At 39.7% G+C, this 18,902-nt stretch overlaps 1 protein-coding gene across 3 annotated transcripts in view; it reads left to right on the top strand.

The window, feature by feature from the left end:
• EHHADH (enoyl-CoA hydratase and 3-hydroxyacyl CoA dehydrogenase) overlaps positions 1–18,902 on the top strand; it is a 45,902-nt gene that overhangs the window by 19,208 nt on the left and 7,792 nt on the right. For all 3 annotated transcript variants that reach the window (XM_026497346.4, XM_044383571.3, XM_048214990.2), the window contains 2 exons: positions 3,938–4,042; positions 16,205–16,546. In XM_026497346.4, the coding sequence (XP_026353131.1) occupies positions 3,938–4,042; positions 16,205–16,546 (447 nt within the window). The remainder of the gene's footprint in view (positions 1–3,937; positions 4,043–16,204; positions 16,547–18,902) is intronic.

Below are 18,902 nucleotides of genomic sequence, written 5' to 3'. Positions count from 1 at the left end.
GATTTTAAACTTCCAGGAAATGGAATCCCGCAAGATTCCAAAAGATAAAAAACAAAACCAAAGATTACTTTCAAAATAACTAAGATCACTCCAGCCACAAATAAATGCTAAATATATGGAACATTCATATACGATCCTAGTACCCAGGGCTCTGAGGCAGCGATAGTGTGTATCAAATCAGATAATACACGATCCTCGTGTGTGAATGTTCCATACGTTTGTCATACATTATTATCCCTACATTATCATCATTTTAAAGACTCTATAGGGTCCTAGAATGTAGGATCCTATTCTAAGATATATGCAATCTTTAAAACGATAATCTGTATCAGAAGTTGTTAAGGCGTGGTCCAGGGACCCTTGGGTATGCCTAAGACCACTGGGGCGTTTCATGAAGTCAGAGCTACTTTCATAACAATAGGACGTGACTTGCCTTTTCCACTCTAGTTCTCTCACATATGTATAGTAGAACTTTCCAGAGGTGGTTGTATGCTGTGTGATGTCAGAGCAGATGGAATGCAGAAGCAGATATGAGAACCCAGATGTCTTCTATTAAGCCAGACATGAAAGAAATTCGCAAAAATGGAAAACAATGTCACTCTTCTCACTAAGCTTTTGAAATTTTGGAAATATATTTTGCCTTAACATGTATTCATGTTAACATTAATGTTAACATTAACATTTTTCCTTGTTATTTTAAAGTGATTTAATAAAGAAACGTTTTTAAAGTTCTCAGTTTTCATTTCTAATATGGTAAATATTGATAAAAATAATCCACATAAACAAAAGCTTTTTGGAACCCTCCATTATCTTTAGGAGTGCTAAGCAGTCCTAAGATTAAAAAATTTGAAAACTGCTAATTGAGATCTGTATTTTTTTTCTGACACAGAAACCACAATATAAAACTGTATACATGATCCAAATTAGAAAATAGTATGAATCTATGTGCGTAAAAAATGCTGCTTTTTTTCTTTTAAATGCTGGGGAGGTGTTATAAATCTGTACAGAGTATGAAAGGGTAGCTAGAAAAACTAAAAGTATTACACTTCTTGCTTTCAATAAATTAAATTAGAAATTGTCTTAAGTTACAATGGTATGATAAGTATACTTTTAAGAATGTACAGTATGTGAAGTATCTAGTGTAAAATTTATAAGAGGGTGCTTACAACCCAGTATACTACAGAATTCAAAGCACACAAGACAATTCATTCTGCAAAAGATCAAATAGAAAGGAAGCAAAGCAGAATAAAATATAGGGGAAATTATAGTAGTGTGAAATGAGTCCATAAGGTCTAAGGTTTACAAAAATTGAAGCATGTGAGGGCGTATTGAGGAATTTTGTGTCTCTGTTTTCACCATTAAGTCTCAAAGACAAGCATATCTTGGGGGAAATCAGGAAGAAATCTGGCTTCTTTGACAAAAAGAAACGAAGTGAACAAGGATTGCCTTTTCTAAAGCACTGCTGCTTATAGAAATATCACCATTTTTAACCTGATGAAGAGAAGAAGTACAAACAGTGAGGATATGATGGATTTTTGATTTGCATAGAAAAGGTCACAGTGAATTAGAAGAACACTAACATTAGAATCATACACCTATCTTTTTAAGTTGTCTGTACGATTTCAGGGGGACTTTAAAATGACATCTGGAAAGGATTCTATGTAGAAAAGATTTTCTAAAGGCTGGGAAAAAAGTCACGAAGAACATTGGAAAAAACCGAGATTACCCACTTTGGAGAAGCAAAGTCTCAGCTTCAGTCAGCCCACGTCTCCTTATAGCAGCTCTAGGCAGGGCTTTTATTCAAGTCCATTGGACAGTGGTTATTGTCTACACTGAGGGCAGCAAGAGAAAAAGCAAGTTTAAATCTGAGCCTGAAGATTTGGGTTATACCTACAGAGCTGTGTCTTTCGGCCCTTGAAACAGAATTAAAGTAGCCACAATCTCTCTGACTTTGTAAGAACAGTCATGATACACCTCCTCTCGTGTGAAATCCAGGCTAGAAGCGATCATTACAGCTGAAGGAATTTGCAGTCCATCCTCTGGGTAGCTCACATTACCTACTCAGGGGCCCCAAAGCTTCTTTTCATACTCGGGTTTCCATTTTCCATTTTATCTGCTGTTGGTGCTCTTAACCTGGACAGGCTGATTCACTCACCACTTACCCAAGTGATTTTTTTTTTTTTTTTTTTTTTTTTTTTAGGGTCTCCACTTTAGACTCCCTTGTAAACTTAAGTATGAGTCAGGGAAACATTAAAACAGACTTACTAAACATAGCCTAAGCTGATATCTAGAATCATAACACCAGCTACGGCGTTAACACTTTATTTTTTAAAAAGACTTTTGATTTATTCATTTGAGAGAGAGAGAGAAAACACAAGCAGGGGAGAGGGAGAGGAAGAAGCAGACTCCCCGGCGAGCTGGGAGCCCGAGGTGGGGCTGGATCCCAGGACCTGAAGATTGTGACCTGAGCCAAAGGCAGATGCCCAACCATCTGAGCCACCTAGGCACCCCCCTCAAGTGATCTTATACATAGGAGACTTGACTCCTGCAGCCACACATCCACTCCTCACTGCCCTCATCACCCCAGAAGGAAATCTGGGAGCCTGTTTTCAAAGGCACTTCTAGAAAATCCCCCAAATAATGTTGCAGAGTGGCCCCTGCTGGAAATCATTGAACTGTCTCTCTGGTCCAGAAAACCCATTTATAACTCTCAGAAGCACTGCTGAGAACCGGGGAGGGAGGGTTCTTCTCGAAGGTGACATCCACTAACACTGTACAAACAGCAAGGACTGTGGCATTGTTGCCACCAAGACTGATTCGATGATCACTTTCCACAAGGCAAGATGGGACTGGCAAGGAAGCAAGCAAGGTGTTACTGTCTCCTTTCTTCTGACCCCGTGATAAGGGATGCTCCTATCCCTTAACCCGCTACTTCAGAATATTCAGATTAAATTATATATTTACACCCGGTGAAGAACTCAGGAGTGATGCTTATCAAAGTTCTTAACACCCTACAGCTGTCATTCCATACTGGAGGCTGCCAGTGCCGCTGCCACGGGATACTAGATGCTCCTGGTACCACCTCCATCAGACACTAGATGTCGCTAGCTGCTGCTTCGTGTCCTCACTCCAGGCTAACAGCCCTCTATAGGGCACTCCTTTCGCCAAACCTGGGGTCATGGGCCACAGCCTACCTGCATGGATCTGAAGGAACAATTGTCTGATCACTTCTGCTGCCTTTATAGCTTCTGTAGGAGAAGGCAGGGCTCCAAAACTCACACAACAGCAACTCTGCCAACGAAGGGAGGGGGTGAGATGCTGGATAGGCAAAAAATGACAGCCGTCCATCCCACTTATCCTGTGTAATTTTGCTTATAATGTAAACAGTGTCAACTTAATGATTTCCCCCCGTTACCCAACTACATTCATGTTTCAGGACTGTCTTATTTATTTTTCTTGTAATCAGTATTGGTATGTACGTCGGTATATATTGGTGTAAGAGAGAAACTGCTACTGCTCTGCATTATTATCTCTTATTTTTCTCAAAAATCGATCAGCTCTTCTCTAGAGAGGTATAGTCTACACAGTGCTTCTACAGAGACTTACAGAATACAAAGAAAATGCGTTATTCTCACTTGATACTCAGAATTACCAAGGTAAGCATAATTATTCCCATTTGCCTAGGAGGAAGGGGTGGTCCTCGTATGATTCTTCGTCATCACACAAATAGTAGTGGAAGGTAGAGCTGAAGCTTGAACTAAGTTTTCTGGTTACCTACGCAGTGACCTTTCTACTATAATAGTCAGTGTTTTGCTTATTTATTTCATTTAATAATAGACGTTCGTATCCAGGACAGATAACCTTCCCTACTAGAGAGAGTAATGCTTGTGCTTTAACCTCACATTGTTGTTTTGTTTTGTTTTGTTTTTTGTTTCAGGAAGACACATTTTGGCGGATGAAGCACTCAAGCTGGGTATTCTAGATGAAATTGTGAACTCAGACCCGGTTGAAGAAGCAATCAAATTAGCCCAGAGAATTTCTGGTAAGAAGATAATCGTGAAAATAGCACAAGATTAGAAGCAAGCTAAACTTTCATTTTAATAAGGAATTCCTTAAATATCTTATGGTACATCCATGTGATAGAATATGATGGAGCTTTAAAATGAATAAGAAACTTTACATATTGCTACATTATGAATGCTGCGACATATTGTATTATTAGGTGAAAAACACTATGCCTCAGGGACCTTGAGTGGCTCAGTCGGCTAAGCATCTGCCTTCGGCTCAGGTCATGATCCTGGAGTCCTAGGATCAAGTCCCGCATCGGGCTCCCTGCTCAGCGGGGAGTCTGCTTCTCCTTCTGACCCTCCCCACTCTCATGCTCTCTCTCTCAAATAAATAAATAAAAATCTTTAAAATAAGAAAAAAACACTATACATCATTGTGTATAGCGGTTCACCATTTATGGAAAAAGGAAAGGGGGATGGGACTGAATGTCTATGGGGGGGACGTATGTAGTAACTGTTCATCTACATGGAAGATATTTCTGTAAAGATTCACAAGAAATAGTTCATGGTTTCCTCTGGGAATGGGGTTGGTCAGCCAGGAAAGCTTTTGGAAGAAGACTTCATTACCTTTTTGTACCTTTTGAATTTGCACTGAAATAATGTATTTTCTGTAAGAAATAGAGTTAAAATGAAAACAAGCAAACATTTCAGCCAATAGAAACAAGCCTCTCAGGGCACCTGGGTGGCTCAGTTGGTTGAGGATTCAACTCCTGGTTTTGGCTCAGGTCATGATCTCAGGCTGCGAGGTCAGGCTGCACTCTCAGCGGGGCGTCTGCTTGAACATTCTCTCCCTCTGCCCCTCAGCCCACTCTCTCTCTCTCTCTCAAATAAATAAATAAATATTGAAGAAAAAAGAAAGAAAGAAACAAGACTCTAATTTGCCGCAGTGAAACCATGGTTATGTCTCAGCTGTATTTTCCTTCTCTCACTGGTTTCTCACTTTATGGATTCATGGCATTCCTTTAAGAGTGGCACCCCTAGAGTTTTCCCTTTTTCTTTTTTTCAGCCGTTCCTTTCCAATTTATGGAGATTGGCAGCGAGATGGAGAGGGTTAAAGAGTGCCAGAAGAAATAATTGGGAGCAGCGTTGGGTCCCAGGGAGAGCAGTGCGTTCCTCTTTCTGCTTGCTGGTAGGCAGTGGCTCAGTGTCATTCAAAGGCATTCTTTTGAAAAAGTCATTCTTTCGTCGCGACCCTGGCAGGGACCAAACACTTCCCTGAAATAATCTTTCTTTTTGTGGCTATAGCCAGTTGAGGTTTCAGTGAGACCGTGAGAGCTTAAACTGGAGAGGCCAGGGACTGTGGAGAGAAAATCCTGGTGACTCAGAAAGAGAATTAGCAAGTCTTTGCCCAAAAGGGAATGAGTCTCCTGGTATCTTTCTCCCTTCCATACAATCATCACCAACTTTCTGTTGCAGATTTTGTTGTGCCTCTCGGGAGGGCTTATTGTTGTGTTAGAAGTTGCTCGGTTGGCTGACAGCAAAAGCTATTTGCATTTGGAGACCTGTACATGAGTTTTTTGGTTTGGGGCTTGTGATAGACCCATGTCTAACATTGACACCCATGGCTTCAGTGTATAAAGAACTAGGTCTCAACAGGAAGTTCTTTTCCTTAACTGATTTCCCTAGATTGAGATTTGAGAGTTAAGCAACTAAAAGAGATAAATGAGGATCATAGTCTGGTAAATTGTAGAATGGTCTGTTTTAATTTTAAAAATTTATTTGACTTTAAAAATAATTTTTAAATTAGAAAACTAAACATTAAGTTATTTTTTTATTTATAAAATTTATAAAATGGCCTGCTCAGTCTCAGCAGCATTGCACAGTTTGTCCACTTGATGGCATCCAAATATCGAGGAGGAATTATATGCCTTTTTTTTTTTTTTGAATCATCTGCTTTAAAATTTGGTAATTCACCTGTTAACAGTAGGGAGATGGATTTTGGCTTTGGACAATTATGTATAAGTATTTTAAATTATAATTATGAAGAGTATACATAAATATGTAAAATTATATATAAAAATGTCTAAAATATAAATTTACATATATTCTATAATTATAGCTGTACAGAGTATGAATATAGCCAAAAATTTAAAGGAAATATGCAAAAATGAAAATAAGTTTTTTTTCAAGAAATTTCAAGTTATCTTTGCTTCTGTTTTCATTTCTTCCAACTTTATTAGGGTATAATTTAAACACAATAAAATCCACCCATTTCAAGTGTAGAGTTTGGAGAATTTTTGTAATTGTTTATAGGTGTGTAACTACTGTCACAATCAATAGATAGTTCTATTGCCCTAAAAAAAATATTTTCATGCCTCTTTCCAGTAGACTCTCTTCCCTTCCCCTTGGCCACAGATAATCACTGACCTACTTCCTGTTACTATAGTTTTTTTTTTTTTAGAATTTCATGTAGTTGGAATCACAATATAGCAGGTAGCCTTTGTGTCTGACTCCTTTCACTTAGCATAATGTTTTAAATTCATCCATGTTGTTTCACGTAATAATATTTCATTCTTTTTTTTGTTACCTAATAGTATTCCATAGTATGGATATACCACAATTTGATTACCCATTTATCAGTTGATGGACATTTAGGTTGTTTTCACTTTGGACCTGTACACAAGTCTGTGTAGACACATTTCCCTTTCTCTTGAGTAAATACTTAAGAATAGAATTGCCGAGTAGTATAGTAAGTATATACTTAATTCTTAAATGCTTTTGAAACTTGATGGTTAATGAAAAATCATAAGTGAATTGGAAGATACTAATTTTTGCCAAGCAAATTGGAGAAGAAAAATAATAGGGTGAGATTGAGCGTAAACAAGCTCTTAACTATACTGCTTGTAGAACATCTCACTTAGAGGGCAGTTGGGCAATTATGTATTGAAACTTGCTCATATCTTTTGATTCTGTATATTTCTATTAGGAATTTATCATAAAGTATCACAGAAATATACAGAGATTTGTGTACAGTGATACTACTGAAGCTTTATCATTGTAAAATATTGGAAACCAACTCAAAAACCTAATTTTAGGGGATTAGTTACATAAAAGATGGTGGATCACAATGAAGCAATCCCATTCAGCCATTAAAACTTCCATTTTCTAAAGAAAGTTGAAGAACTTGGGGAAATGCTTACATGTAATATTGTAGAAAACAGCCAGATAGGAAAATGCACAATTTTGTGTGTATGTCTTCATATGCATATTTGCATAAGGAAATAAACTAACAAATTTTTATTAGTGGTTGTATTGGGCGGTAGGTAATGAAGACACTTGATTTTTTTTTTATGTTTATCTTGGGGCGCCTAGGTGTCTCAGTCGGTTAAGCATCCGATTCTTGATTTCGGCTCGGTTCATGATCTCAGGGTTGTGTGATCAAGAGTCCCAAAGTAGGGCTCTGCACTCAGTTGGGAGTCTGCTTCTTTCTCTCTCCCCCCACCCCGCCTGTCCCCCTGCATGCATGCTCACGTGCGCCCTCTCTTTCTCTCTAAAATAAATATATAAATCCGTAAAAAAAAAAAAAAAAAAAAGTTTATCTGAGTCATTGAATTTACCCAAAGGAAAATAAGATGTCTGGCCGGTGTGGAAAAGGTGCAGTCTGTAGAGATCTGGGCTCCGGACAGGAAGTCGGGAGACCTGGATTATAGTCTTGACCTTCTATAGACCTTAGCAAATCAGCTTTTTGGACTTGATCAATAAAAGGAAAAGATTCAGTAAAATTAGTTTTGATTTCAAACCCTGTTCTGAGACCCAACAGGCTCCAGTGGTTGGGCTCCTTTTTTGTTTTTGCGACACCCTGGGCAGTTCCACTATGTCTCTTATGGAGGTTAAGTCTTAGAATCCCCATGGGAAACTCTGGGAATTTTACTGTTTGGTTTTATTTATTTATTTTTTTTTAGAGAGAGAGAGAAAGAGAGCGAGAACACATGAGCTGGGGGGGGGGGCAGAGGCAGAGAGAGAGAGAGAGAGTCTCAAGCAAGCTCCACTCCCAGCACAGAGCCTAACCAGGGGCTGGGTCTTACGACCCTGAGATCATGACCTGAGCTGAAATCAAGAGTCAGACGCTTAACTGACCGAGCCATTCAGGCGCCCCTGTTGTTGCTGTTAAAATGAGTTCCACTATTTGGAATCCTATGATTCCTTGATGCTCCTTTGTAATAGGTAAATGTCAGAGATACAAGGTAGAGAAATAGTGCAAATCAACAAAGGACTATCTCATAGAATCGTATGTATATTTGCCATTTATTATCTTACAAAATGCATAGCATAGAGAGACTTATCTATTTTATCTTTTATTTTCATTGAAGGTCTTGTGCTTTTTCTTTCTTTTTGTTCCAGGCTTTCCCTCCCCTTCTTCTCCTCCTTCTCCTCCTCCTTCTTCTTTTTGGTCTTTATTTGCTTTTCAATATAGCTATGAGTATGTGGTTATTCGGCAGAACAAAAATGATGGATTGACTTGAAGGAGAGACTCCACAAAAATCTTTTATAAATATACATTTACATTTTATACTAGGTATTTGTGAGTATATTAAAAACCACTGAATTGTAAACTTTAAAATGGTGCCTTTATGGTATATGAATTATACCTCAAAATTTTTAAAAGAATTTATTTATTTATTTTAGAGCGAGTGAGTTGGGGGGGAAGGGGCCAAGGGAGAGGGAGAGAAGATCCTCAAGCAGACTCCCCACCGAGCACAGAGCCCAACGTGGCCTGAGCTGAAATCAAGAGTCAGCCGCCTAACCAACTGAGCCACCCAGGTGCCCCTATACTTCGATTTTTCAAATACCTGTAAAATTATTGAGTTCTCCTTTCCCATTTGTGAAAATATTCCTTTAATTAAGCCTATTCCTACCCCAATCCTGCATCCCACCCTCCCACCCTTACCCCCAACCCCCGATCAACTTCTTCAGCTGAAATGTTGACTTAAAAATAATAACAAGATAACAAAATAATAACATTTTTATACACACACACACACACACACACACACACACACACACACACAAGGAAAAGATTAAGGAGCTTATTTAGTTTCCACATTCCATAGGAAAGGAGAGAAGGAAGGGAATTTCCAATGGTCAATGTTGCAATCAGCAGTTTGGAACCAGTTATGGGTGGAAGATTACAGGAGGTTAGCATGTATCTAAAAATATGACTTGGAGGGCATCTGGGTGGTCCAGTCGGTTGAGCATCTGACTCTTGATCTCAGCTTCAGTCTTGGTTTCAGGGTCGTGAGTTCAAGCCCCCCATAAAAATATATATATTTACATTTTCATATATATATATATGAATCTATATATATGAATCATATATATATATGATTTGGGAAGTAGCTGCACATTTCTTTACAATTTAACATAAATGCTGGAGAGCAGAGTTGACTGTGAAAGTTAATTAGCGTCATGCATCTTAATGCACTTGTTATATGGGGCTTCTCAGACTACTGCAGTGCAGTGGATTTAGCAGAGCAATTCAGAATTCCTTGGCTAAACCAGATTGCTTTGGCTAAGCTGGGAGGAGAGGGTCCTGTAAAATGCTGTTTATTTGCACCTGCATTTGGCCCGCAGCCTGCTTATTCCCGAACTGAGTAAGAACTCCCCATTCCCACATGCGTGTTTCTGGCATGAAGCTGAAAGTGGGTGCTGTTTTTCAGAGATGGGCACAGGAGACATCCAGCTGGGGGCCTCCACTCAGGAACCCGATGCTGTTTTTGTCCCCGTACTGAACCCTAGTTCTGTTACTGTTACAGCACCATGGTAGCCATTTTTAGCGATTCTAATTCTGCCTACAGACTTTGGTCTGTGTGTTGATTTTGATTCTGTGACTTTAAACAAATCTTAATGGTATTCTCGTCTTTCTCTCCATTTTATCTTTCGCTTTTTGTAATTTATCTTTGCTCTCTGTGGACCTTTATAGACACGTTTCACAAGAACTGAGTGACCCTGCCTCACAGAGACGGCCTAAGCACATGTCTAAATTGAGCTGCCCTTTTTTGTAAGACCTGAGTTCTGTGGGTGACCTCCTGCAAGACTGAAAAAGTACGGTTGTCCTGTTTGTCCTTTGCAGAGCTGTGACAAACACAGCTTACTTACTGTTTACCCAAATTGGAGAAGAGACCGTCTCTGTCTTAGGTAACCATTTCTGTCAATTGCATGTTGCGGTTTAAAAACTAGGCAGAGAAAATCTCTTCCCGTCAGGCTACCAGAAAGAGGGAAAATAATCCCCTCCTTTTCTTCCTTTAGGAGGGTGATTCCCCCCCTTTTTTTAAAATCAAAACTTGAATATTTGTCTGCTTTACAATACCTCAAAGAATTAAGAAAAAAAATGTGAATGAGTCAAGGAAAGAATTCAATTATAAACATATTCGGATCACGAATTAGCTCCTCTTCTCCCCATTTTCCTGGGCAGCAAATGCTGGTGCTGACTTGCCTGTAGCTGCCTCTCTTATTATGTAGGTGCCGCTGAGTTAATTTTAAACAACCAAGCGTATAAGAAACACACGTTGAAAACACCGTACCCAAAGGGGATCTGAGTATGTTTTGTTCTAATAGAACGAATTTGTAAGGTAATAGCATCCTTTATAACTGCAGCAGGAAAGAGGTAGAAAATTGAGCAGGGAAAAAGCGTCTGTCCTTGCGCCCGGATCCATGGCTCTCCAGTGGGTGTGCTCAACTTGGCCCTAGACGAGTCCGGACAGGGGCGGCGGGTAGTTCCCAGAACGCCCCTCTGCAGTCAGAGAGGTTCTGAGCATCCCCAGGATAACAGCGTTACGCTGATCAGCCATAATTACTGCAGGAATTACGGCACACCATTAAGCAGGCTTTTCTTTTTTTCTTTTCTCTCTGTTTTTTTTTTTTTTCTTTCTTTCCTTTTCAGTGCCTGGCCCAGGGCAAAGTTTGCCGGGAGCTGCAGCTGTCCTCGACCCAGGGGCTGACCTAATGCTCTGCTCTTACACTTTCCAGAAGCTATACCTCAAAATCAAGTGTTGAAGTTTTAAAAATACTCATGCGTAGGCCCCACCCTTAAATATTCCTAGCTGGGTCTGCAGCGGGACACGGGCATCTGAACTTTTTAAATTCCGCGGATAACTCTGATGTGTACTATGGTGTTGAGAATCTGTCCCAATCAGATGCGAATTCTGGTGGTGTCACAGGGGCAGAGATTCAGCTCTAAGATATGCCCTGTCCCCAGCACAGACTGCCCCAGTGCCCGCAGCACTGGCGGCTCAGTCCCCTTTCCTCATGCACTTCATCCTCCACGTACTTGTCCCTCTGTCCTCCTCCCCACACTGACCACTCTTGTCTGCCTTTTGGGCCACCAGGAAATTAAATCCGCTATAGGCCCTGGAAAGGTCTTCATTCTTCTCAGCTGAACTTGCCTTCCTAGAAATTGAGGATCAGACTAACACACTGGATAACTGAGCAAGTCATTAGAAACCTGTTGGGTAGAGTTCATGTCATTCCAAGAATAGCCAGGCAGATAGGGACCACATGTCTAACCACCGTCTTCCCCAACTTTCCTGTTCTCAACACCATATGGGAAAGCATTAATTTAAAAATCCATTATTGGGGATGCCTGGGTGGCTCAATTGGTTAAGCATCTGCCTTCAGCTCAGGTCATGATTCCAGGGTCCTGGGTTCAAGGCCCGCATCAGGCTCCCTGCTCAGTGGGGAGCCTGCATCTCCCTCTGCCTGCTGCTCCCCCTGCTTGTGCTCTGTCTCTCCCTCTTTCTCTCTGTCAAATAAATAAAATCTTTAAAAAATAAATAAAAATCCATTATTTTCGATTCTACTTAGTCATCAGGCATTAAGGAGGTATTGTTGCCTTCTAGGTTAAAAACGTTTGAGATTATGCAGTGCCTCAAAGATAAATTTACACGTGTACGTGATTAAACCCAAACCTTAGACAGTCTCCCTTGCACACATAGTAATACACCAATGCCAGACGGGTTCATGTTCATATGCCTTTTTATATTGAAACTGCTTCATAACCTCTGGTAGGTTTTCTGTCTAATTAGCCAAAGCGTGCATATTTGATGTGATGGTGTATTCTAGAAGAGATGGTAGCATTTAAAAAAAAACAGTTTCTGGCAGTGTTTTAGACAACAGTTTTGGCAATAAGATTTGTTACACATTTATTCTTTTTATTTGAAGATCTGCTAATGCATTTATTGTAATGCAATTGACAAGAGTTTGTTATATTGCAATTGGCGAGAGAATTTGGTTATTTCTGTGACATACATCTTAAAATTATGACTGGTAACATTACACCAGGACATAAATTTTTAGGAATTTTATATAAATATGTTCTGAAGAAAGTTCAACATCACATCCTATTTGATAATGCTTCTCATACACATTTATCCTTTGATGCAAACTTCAGAATCATCATTCTGTTGAAAAAAAATCATTCCGTTAAGTTATTTTTACTTTTATTATTATTTTTTTTAAGTAGGCTCCACACCCGATGTGGGGTTCAAACTTACGACCCTGAGATCAAGAATCACATGCTCTACTGACTGGGCCAACCAGACACCCTGTTGAGTAATTTTTTTTAAAAATATAGAACCACAAGGGTTCTGATTAGAAATTCATATATAATATATATGGAAAATGTTTATATTTTTATGTTATGAAATGTTTATATCCAGGAACATGGAGTCTCTATTAAAGTCTTTATATGTTCTTCAATAAAATGGTATAGTTATCTTCTTCTTAAACGTCTTGTACATTTCTTGATAAATTCATTTCTAAGTATTTTAAAAAATAGCTTTAATGAGGTGTAATTCACTGTACAGAGTTGCACAGCTATCCCCATGAGTCAGTTTTAGGACTTGTCACCACCCCCAAAATTTCCCTCGTTTTTTTACAGCCTATCCCACTTCCACCCCCAGCCTTAGGCAAACACTGATCTTTCTTTCTCTACAGATTTTCCTTTTCTGGACATTTACCACGAACAGCATCGTATCATATGTAATCTTTTGATCTGGCTTCTTTCAGTTTGCATAATATTTTTGAGGTTCAACTGAATTGCAGCATGTATCAGTAATTTGCTGATAGTATTTTAATTTCTGAACAGTATTCCACTGCATAGCTCTCCCACATTTTCTTTATCCCTTCATCAGTTGATGAGCTAGTATGAATAATACTGTTACGGATATTTGTATGCAAGGTTTATGGGGACGTATGTTTTCATTTCTCTTAGGTAGATTCCTTGGAGTGAAGTTGCTGGGTCGAACAATAAGCTGATCTTTTTAAGGAACTGCCCAAATGTTTTCCAAAGTAGATGTACTGTCCTGTTCTAGATTTTCACAAAGAGTGGCTGAGGATTCCAGTTACTCCACATCCTCACCAACACCTGGTATTGATGTCTTTTCGATAACAGTCATTTTAGTGGGTCTGTCTTAGTTATCTCTAGCTACATAACAGAATTACCCCAAAATTTAACTGCTTAAAAGCAAACATTTTTACCTGGCAGTCTCTGTGGGTCAGGAATGTAGGTGTGGTGAGCTAGGTTCTCCGGTTTAGGATTTCACGCAAGATTGCATTCAAGGTATTGTCTGTGGCTCTTCCACCTCAAGGCTTGACTGGGGGAGGATCTGCTTCCACGTTCACTCAAGTGGTTGTTAGTTGGATTCAGTTCCATATGGTCTGTTGGACTGAGGGCCTTAGCTCCTCGCTGGCTGTTGGCTGAAGGTCTCCTTCAGTTCTTTGCCACATGGGCTTCACCAAAGCGTGGCTCACACATGGCGGCTGGCTTCCATCAGAATGAATGAGTGAGAGAGCAAGAGAGGGGGAACAAGATGAAGCCAGAGTCTTTTTGTGATTTAATCTCAGAAACGACACCCCATTACTTAGAGACAACCTACCACATTCACTATGGTTTTCTTTCTTTTTTTTAATCACTGTGGTTTTTATTTGCATTTCCTTAATGACTAATGCTGTTGAACACCTTTTCACATATGTATTAGCTGTTCATATATCCTGTGGTGAAATAAATAGCCACTCAAGTTTTTGCCCATTTAAAAAACTGAGTTGTTTGCCTTGTAACTATTGAGTCACAAGAATTCTTTCTATACTCTGGATACACATACTTCACTAGATATTTAATTTACAAATTGTATTGCTTTTCTATTGCTTTGGTAGCAAATTACTGGAAGCTTAGCAGTTTAAACGACATGAATTTATTATCTGACGGATCTATAGGGCAGAAATCTGCTGGGCAGGTCTCACTGACCTAAAATGGACGTGTCTGCAGCCATACCCCTTTTGGAGGCTCTAGGTGAGAGTCTGTTTCCTGCTCACTCAGGCTGTTGGCACAATTCAGTATCTTGTGTTACAGGACCAAGGTCCTCATGTTCTTGCTGGTTGTAAGTTGAGGGAATGGCCCAGAGGCCACTGAGTTCCTTGATTCTTGGCCCCCTTCCTCCATCGTCAAGCCAAATCATCACCAACAGGTCGAATCTTCCCCATATTGCGTCTCTCTGACCCTCCTTCATTATCAATGTGTCTTTCACCATAGCTGGGAAAGGGTCTCCTCTTTTAAGGACTCATATGATTAGGTTGGGAACATCTAGACAATAAAGGATAATCTCTACATCTCAAGTTCTTTACTTTTAATCATATCTGTAGAGTCTCTTTGCCATGTAAAATTATATACTCATAGGTTCTAGGGATTAGGAAATACACATTGGGGGCATGCAGCGTTACTCTGCCTACCATACAAATATTTTCTTCCAGTTTATGGTGTATCATTTCATTTTCTTAATGGTATCCTTTGAAGTACAAAGTCTTGAATTTTGATGATGTCCAGTTTATTGATTTTTTTTTTCTTTCATGAATCATGCTAAGAATCCTTGGCCTAACCCAAGGTCCTGAAGATTTTCCCTATGTTTTCTTCTAGAAATTTTTATAGTTTCAGCTCTTCAATTTAGATTTATGATTCACTTTGAGTTAATTTTTTTTTAAAGATTTTATTTATTTATTTGACAGAGATAGAGACAGCCAGTGAGAGAGGGAACACAAGCAGGGGGAGTGGGAGAGGAAGAAGCAGGCTCATAGCAGAGGAGCCTGATGTGGGGCTCGATCCCATAACGCTGGGATCACGCCCTGAGCTGAAGGCAGACGCTTAACCGCTGTGCCACCCAGGCGCCCCTGAGTTAATTTTTATATATTGTTCTAGGTAAGGATCTAATCAATTTTTCTTTCTTTCTTTTCTTTCTTTCTTTCTTTCTTTCTTTTCTTTCTTTCTTTCTTTCTTTCTTTCTTTCTTTCTTTCTTTCTTTCTTTCTTTCTTTCTTTCTCTCTTTCTCTCTTTCTCTCTTTCTCTCTTTCTTTCTTCCTGCATATATCTTTCCAGTTATCTCAGCACCCTTTATTGAAAAAACTCTCCTTTCATTGAATTGTTTTGGCACCTGTGCTGAAAATCAGTTGGCTGTAATTGTCAGGATTTATATCTAAACTCTCAGTTCTCTTCCACTGATTTGTATGTCTCCCCTTGTACCAATATAACACTGCCTTCTTTTCTAGGTCTTTTTAAGTGTTTGTTACTATTAGGAATGGAGTTGAGATTATTTTGAATCTAAAATATTCTTTTTTTTTAAGATTTTATTTATTTATTTGACAGAGAGAGAGACAGCCAGCAAGAGAGGGAACACAAGCAGGGGGAGTGGGAGAGGGAGAAGCAGGCTCCCAGTGGAGGAGCCTGATGCGGGGCTCGATCCCAGAACACCGGGATCACGCCCTGAGCCAAAGGCAGATGCTTAACAACTGAGCCACCCAGGCGCCCCTGAATCTAAAATATTATTAACTCAGAAATATTTTCCTTAAACTCACTGAGAGTTATTTAATCTATTATAGCACCATCTTGGCTTTGGAACAGAAGGAAAATGAAACTTTTATGCCTACGTGAGGTAACTTGAAAATTGCGTTGAATATGTTAAATTCTATCTTACCAGACTAAGGTGCCTCAGATATTTTGATGTTAGTGTTATGTTAAATGTCTTGATGAATAGTATTTAATTTTGTACTTTGAATTTGAACAGGTTGTTGTTCATTATTATTATTACATACTCATATTCCCTTTGTATAAGTAACATTTCCAAAGATCCGATTTTCTTTCTTCTTCCTTCCAGATCAATCTCTGGAATCCCGTAGACTCTGCAACAAGCCAGTTCAGAGCTTGCCCAACATGGACAGCATTTTCAGTGAAGCCTTTCTGAAGATGCGGAAGCAGCATCCCGGGTGCCTTTCTCAGGAGACGTGTGTCCGTGCAGTCCAGGCTGCCGTCCAGTATCCCTATGAAGTGGGCCTTAAGAAGGAGGAGGAGCTGTTTACGTACCTTCAGAAATCAGGGCAGGCTAGAGCCCTGCAATATGTCTTCTTTGCAGAGAGGAATGTCAGAAAGTGGTCAACTCCCTCAGGAGCGTCCTGGAAAACAGCAGTGGCACAGCACATCTCCTCAGTTGGCGTTGTCGGTAAGAACATGGTGGGGTTAAAGTCATTCTCCAAACCTACACATACAAAGTGCTGCCATTTGCTTAGGGCCACCAGGTACCAGGCTCTATACTAAACACGTTTCTTGTGTGGCTAACGTATTTTCCACCCCAGCCCGTGAATTATCTTCATTTTACATGTGAGGCCTAGAGACAACAGCCTCCTCACCAGTGAGCTAAATGCAAGCGGTGTGAGGATCTGACGCTAGGTCTGTCTGACTTAAGACTCTAGGTACTTTTTTTTTTTTTTTTTTTTTTTTTTAACTCATCGCCTCTTCTTCCCTTCATGAATCTCTCACTCCTGTATTTCCCAGCAATGATTATTATTTGTACCACATTTCAAAGTATGGTCTGTCACTCTGGTAGCTAGGTATTTGGAATGAAGGCTCTGTCTTTCTGGTCCCTGGATTCATTCACTTCTCATTCGACACCACTATCCTCAAATCTGTCTGCACCCTGAAACAGTGACCTCCTTACTTTCCCTCTGGAATTTTTCCAAAAAAATGTCTTCTTTCCTCAGAAGCTAGCCCTCTGATTGGCTTCTTTGGGCTACTTTCCTAAGCTTCCCTTGTTCTTAGGCTTGACCCAAGAATGGTCTTTGGTGGATTTTAACCCCCCTGAAATGGTAACCAAAATGTTATATGTGTCAGCTTATGTATAGTCTTCTGAGGGAGGAGGTCCATAGTTAACTAAAAGTGTCAACTTTCTTAACCCTCACCCAGCTGTCCAGCACCAACCCAATTTAGAGGGAAAGAGCCAACTCTACATCTTCTCAGTCTACTGTGTCAGTCACACTGTGCTCTTTCCAGCATTGACTCTGTTCACTTGTAATTTTTTTAATTTTATTTTATTTAAATTCAACTAATTAACATATAGTGTATTATTAGTTTCAGAGGTAGAGCTCAGTGATTCATCAGTTGCATATAACACCCAGTGCTCATTCCATCACATGCCCTCCTTAATGCCTGTCACCCAGTTACTCCATCCCCCCACTCACTTGTGATTTTTAAAGAAGGTGAATAGAGAGTGTGACAGAACTATGAGTATTTCTTTTTTGTGCTTTTTTCAGCAACACCAATATTTGTTTCTAGTTGTTGTGCGCTTATCCTGTTTCTTCTCTATATTCCTTCAAGCCAAGAATAATTGATGTAATATAACAGCACAGGTGAAATTTATCAGTATTGTGTTCATCACCCATTGTTTGAGAGTTTCCCTATTCCCTTGTTGTGAGCCTTTTAAAAAAGATTTCAGATTCGTGTCTGGCATGAAACGTCTTAAAGTTTGTAGTTTTTTTTTTTTTTTAAGATTTTATTTATTTATTCAACAGAGATAGAGACAGCCAGTGAGAGAGGGAACACAAGCAGGGGGAGTGGGAGAGGGAGAAGCAGGCTTCCCACTGAGCAGGGAGCCCGATGTGGGGCTCGATCCCAGAACACTGGGATCATGACCTGAGCCTAAAGCAGACACTTAACGACTGAGCCACCCAGGCGCCCCAATAGAAGAGGTTCTTGACCAGAATTAATTCCATGGCAGTTAAAGGCAATGAGTTGTTAGGGAAGCAGGACCCCTTGCCCCTCCATGTGTTTAATAAGGAAAAATTAGGAAACTAAATTCAGTATAAATATAATATGTACCTTTGGAAACATAATTACCCATGGTGAAAAGCTTGATTTTTCAGCCCCTCCCCCCCTTTTTTGAAATCTTTGAGACCACAGATTTGTGAGAAGAGAAATTAGGAGCTAAGAACTATTTATTTTTTTATGATTTATTTATTTATTTGAGTGAGAGAGAGAGGGAGAGAGAGAGAGCATGTGAGCAGAGGGAGGGGCAGAGGAAGAGGGAGAGAGAACCTTCAAGCAGACTCCCCACTGTGCAAGGATCCCAGAGCCCTGAGATCATGACCAAAGCCAAAACCAAGAGTCAGCTGCTCAATTGGCTGAGCCACCTTGGCACCCCAGAGCTAAGAATTTTTTGAAATAAATATATATTGTGTTTTCATGTATGTTTTTATTTTAGTGATTAAATGAAATGTGTCAGTTTATAGAGCTAAAGAAAATCTAAAGTTATGGCTAGGACGCTTGCAAGAAGCATTAGTCTGGTCCACTTTATGATTTGGGTTCTAAGGTGATTTGTAGCCCCATAGGTCATTGAGCAGATCTGCTCTGCAAGGTGAGCACTGAGGAGCTGTACTTGACCTTCACAGGGGCCTTTCCTTCACTGCTCTGTGGTCAGTTCTGAGATATCACCTACCTTACTTGACACTTTAACAAAGTACTTTCACATTGCATCTTATTAGTCCTCATCGTCTCTGATTATAATTCCTATAGTGTTAGAAATT

This window comes from Ursus arctos, unplaced genomic scaffold (genome assembly GCF_023065955.2).
Source record: "Ursus arctos isolate Adak ecotype North America unplaced genomic scaffold, UrsArc2.0 scaffold_4, whole genome shotgun sequence".
Taxonomy (NCBI): Eukaryota; Metazoa; Chordata; class Mammalia; order Carnivora; family Ursidae; genus Ursus; species Ursus arctos.
The sequence above is the reverse complement of the archived record's forward strand: the minus strand, read 5'-3'. Positions and strand labels throughout refer to the sequence as shown.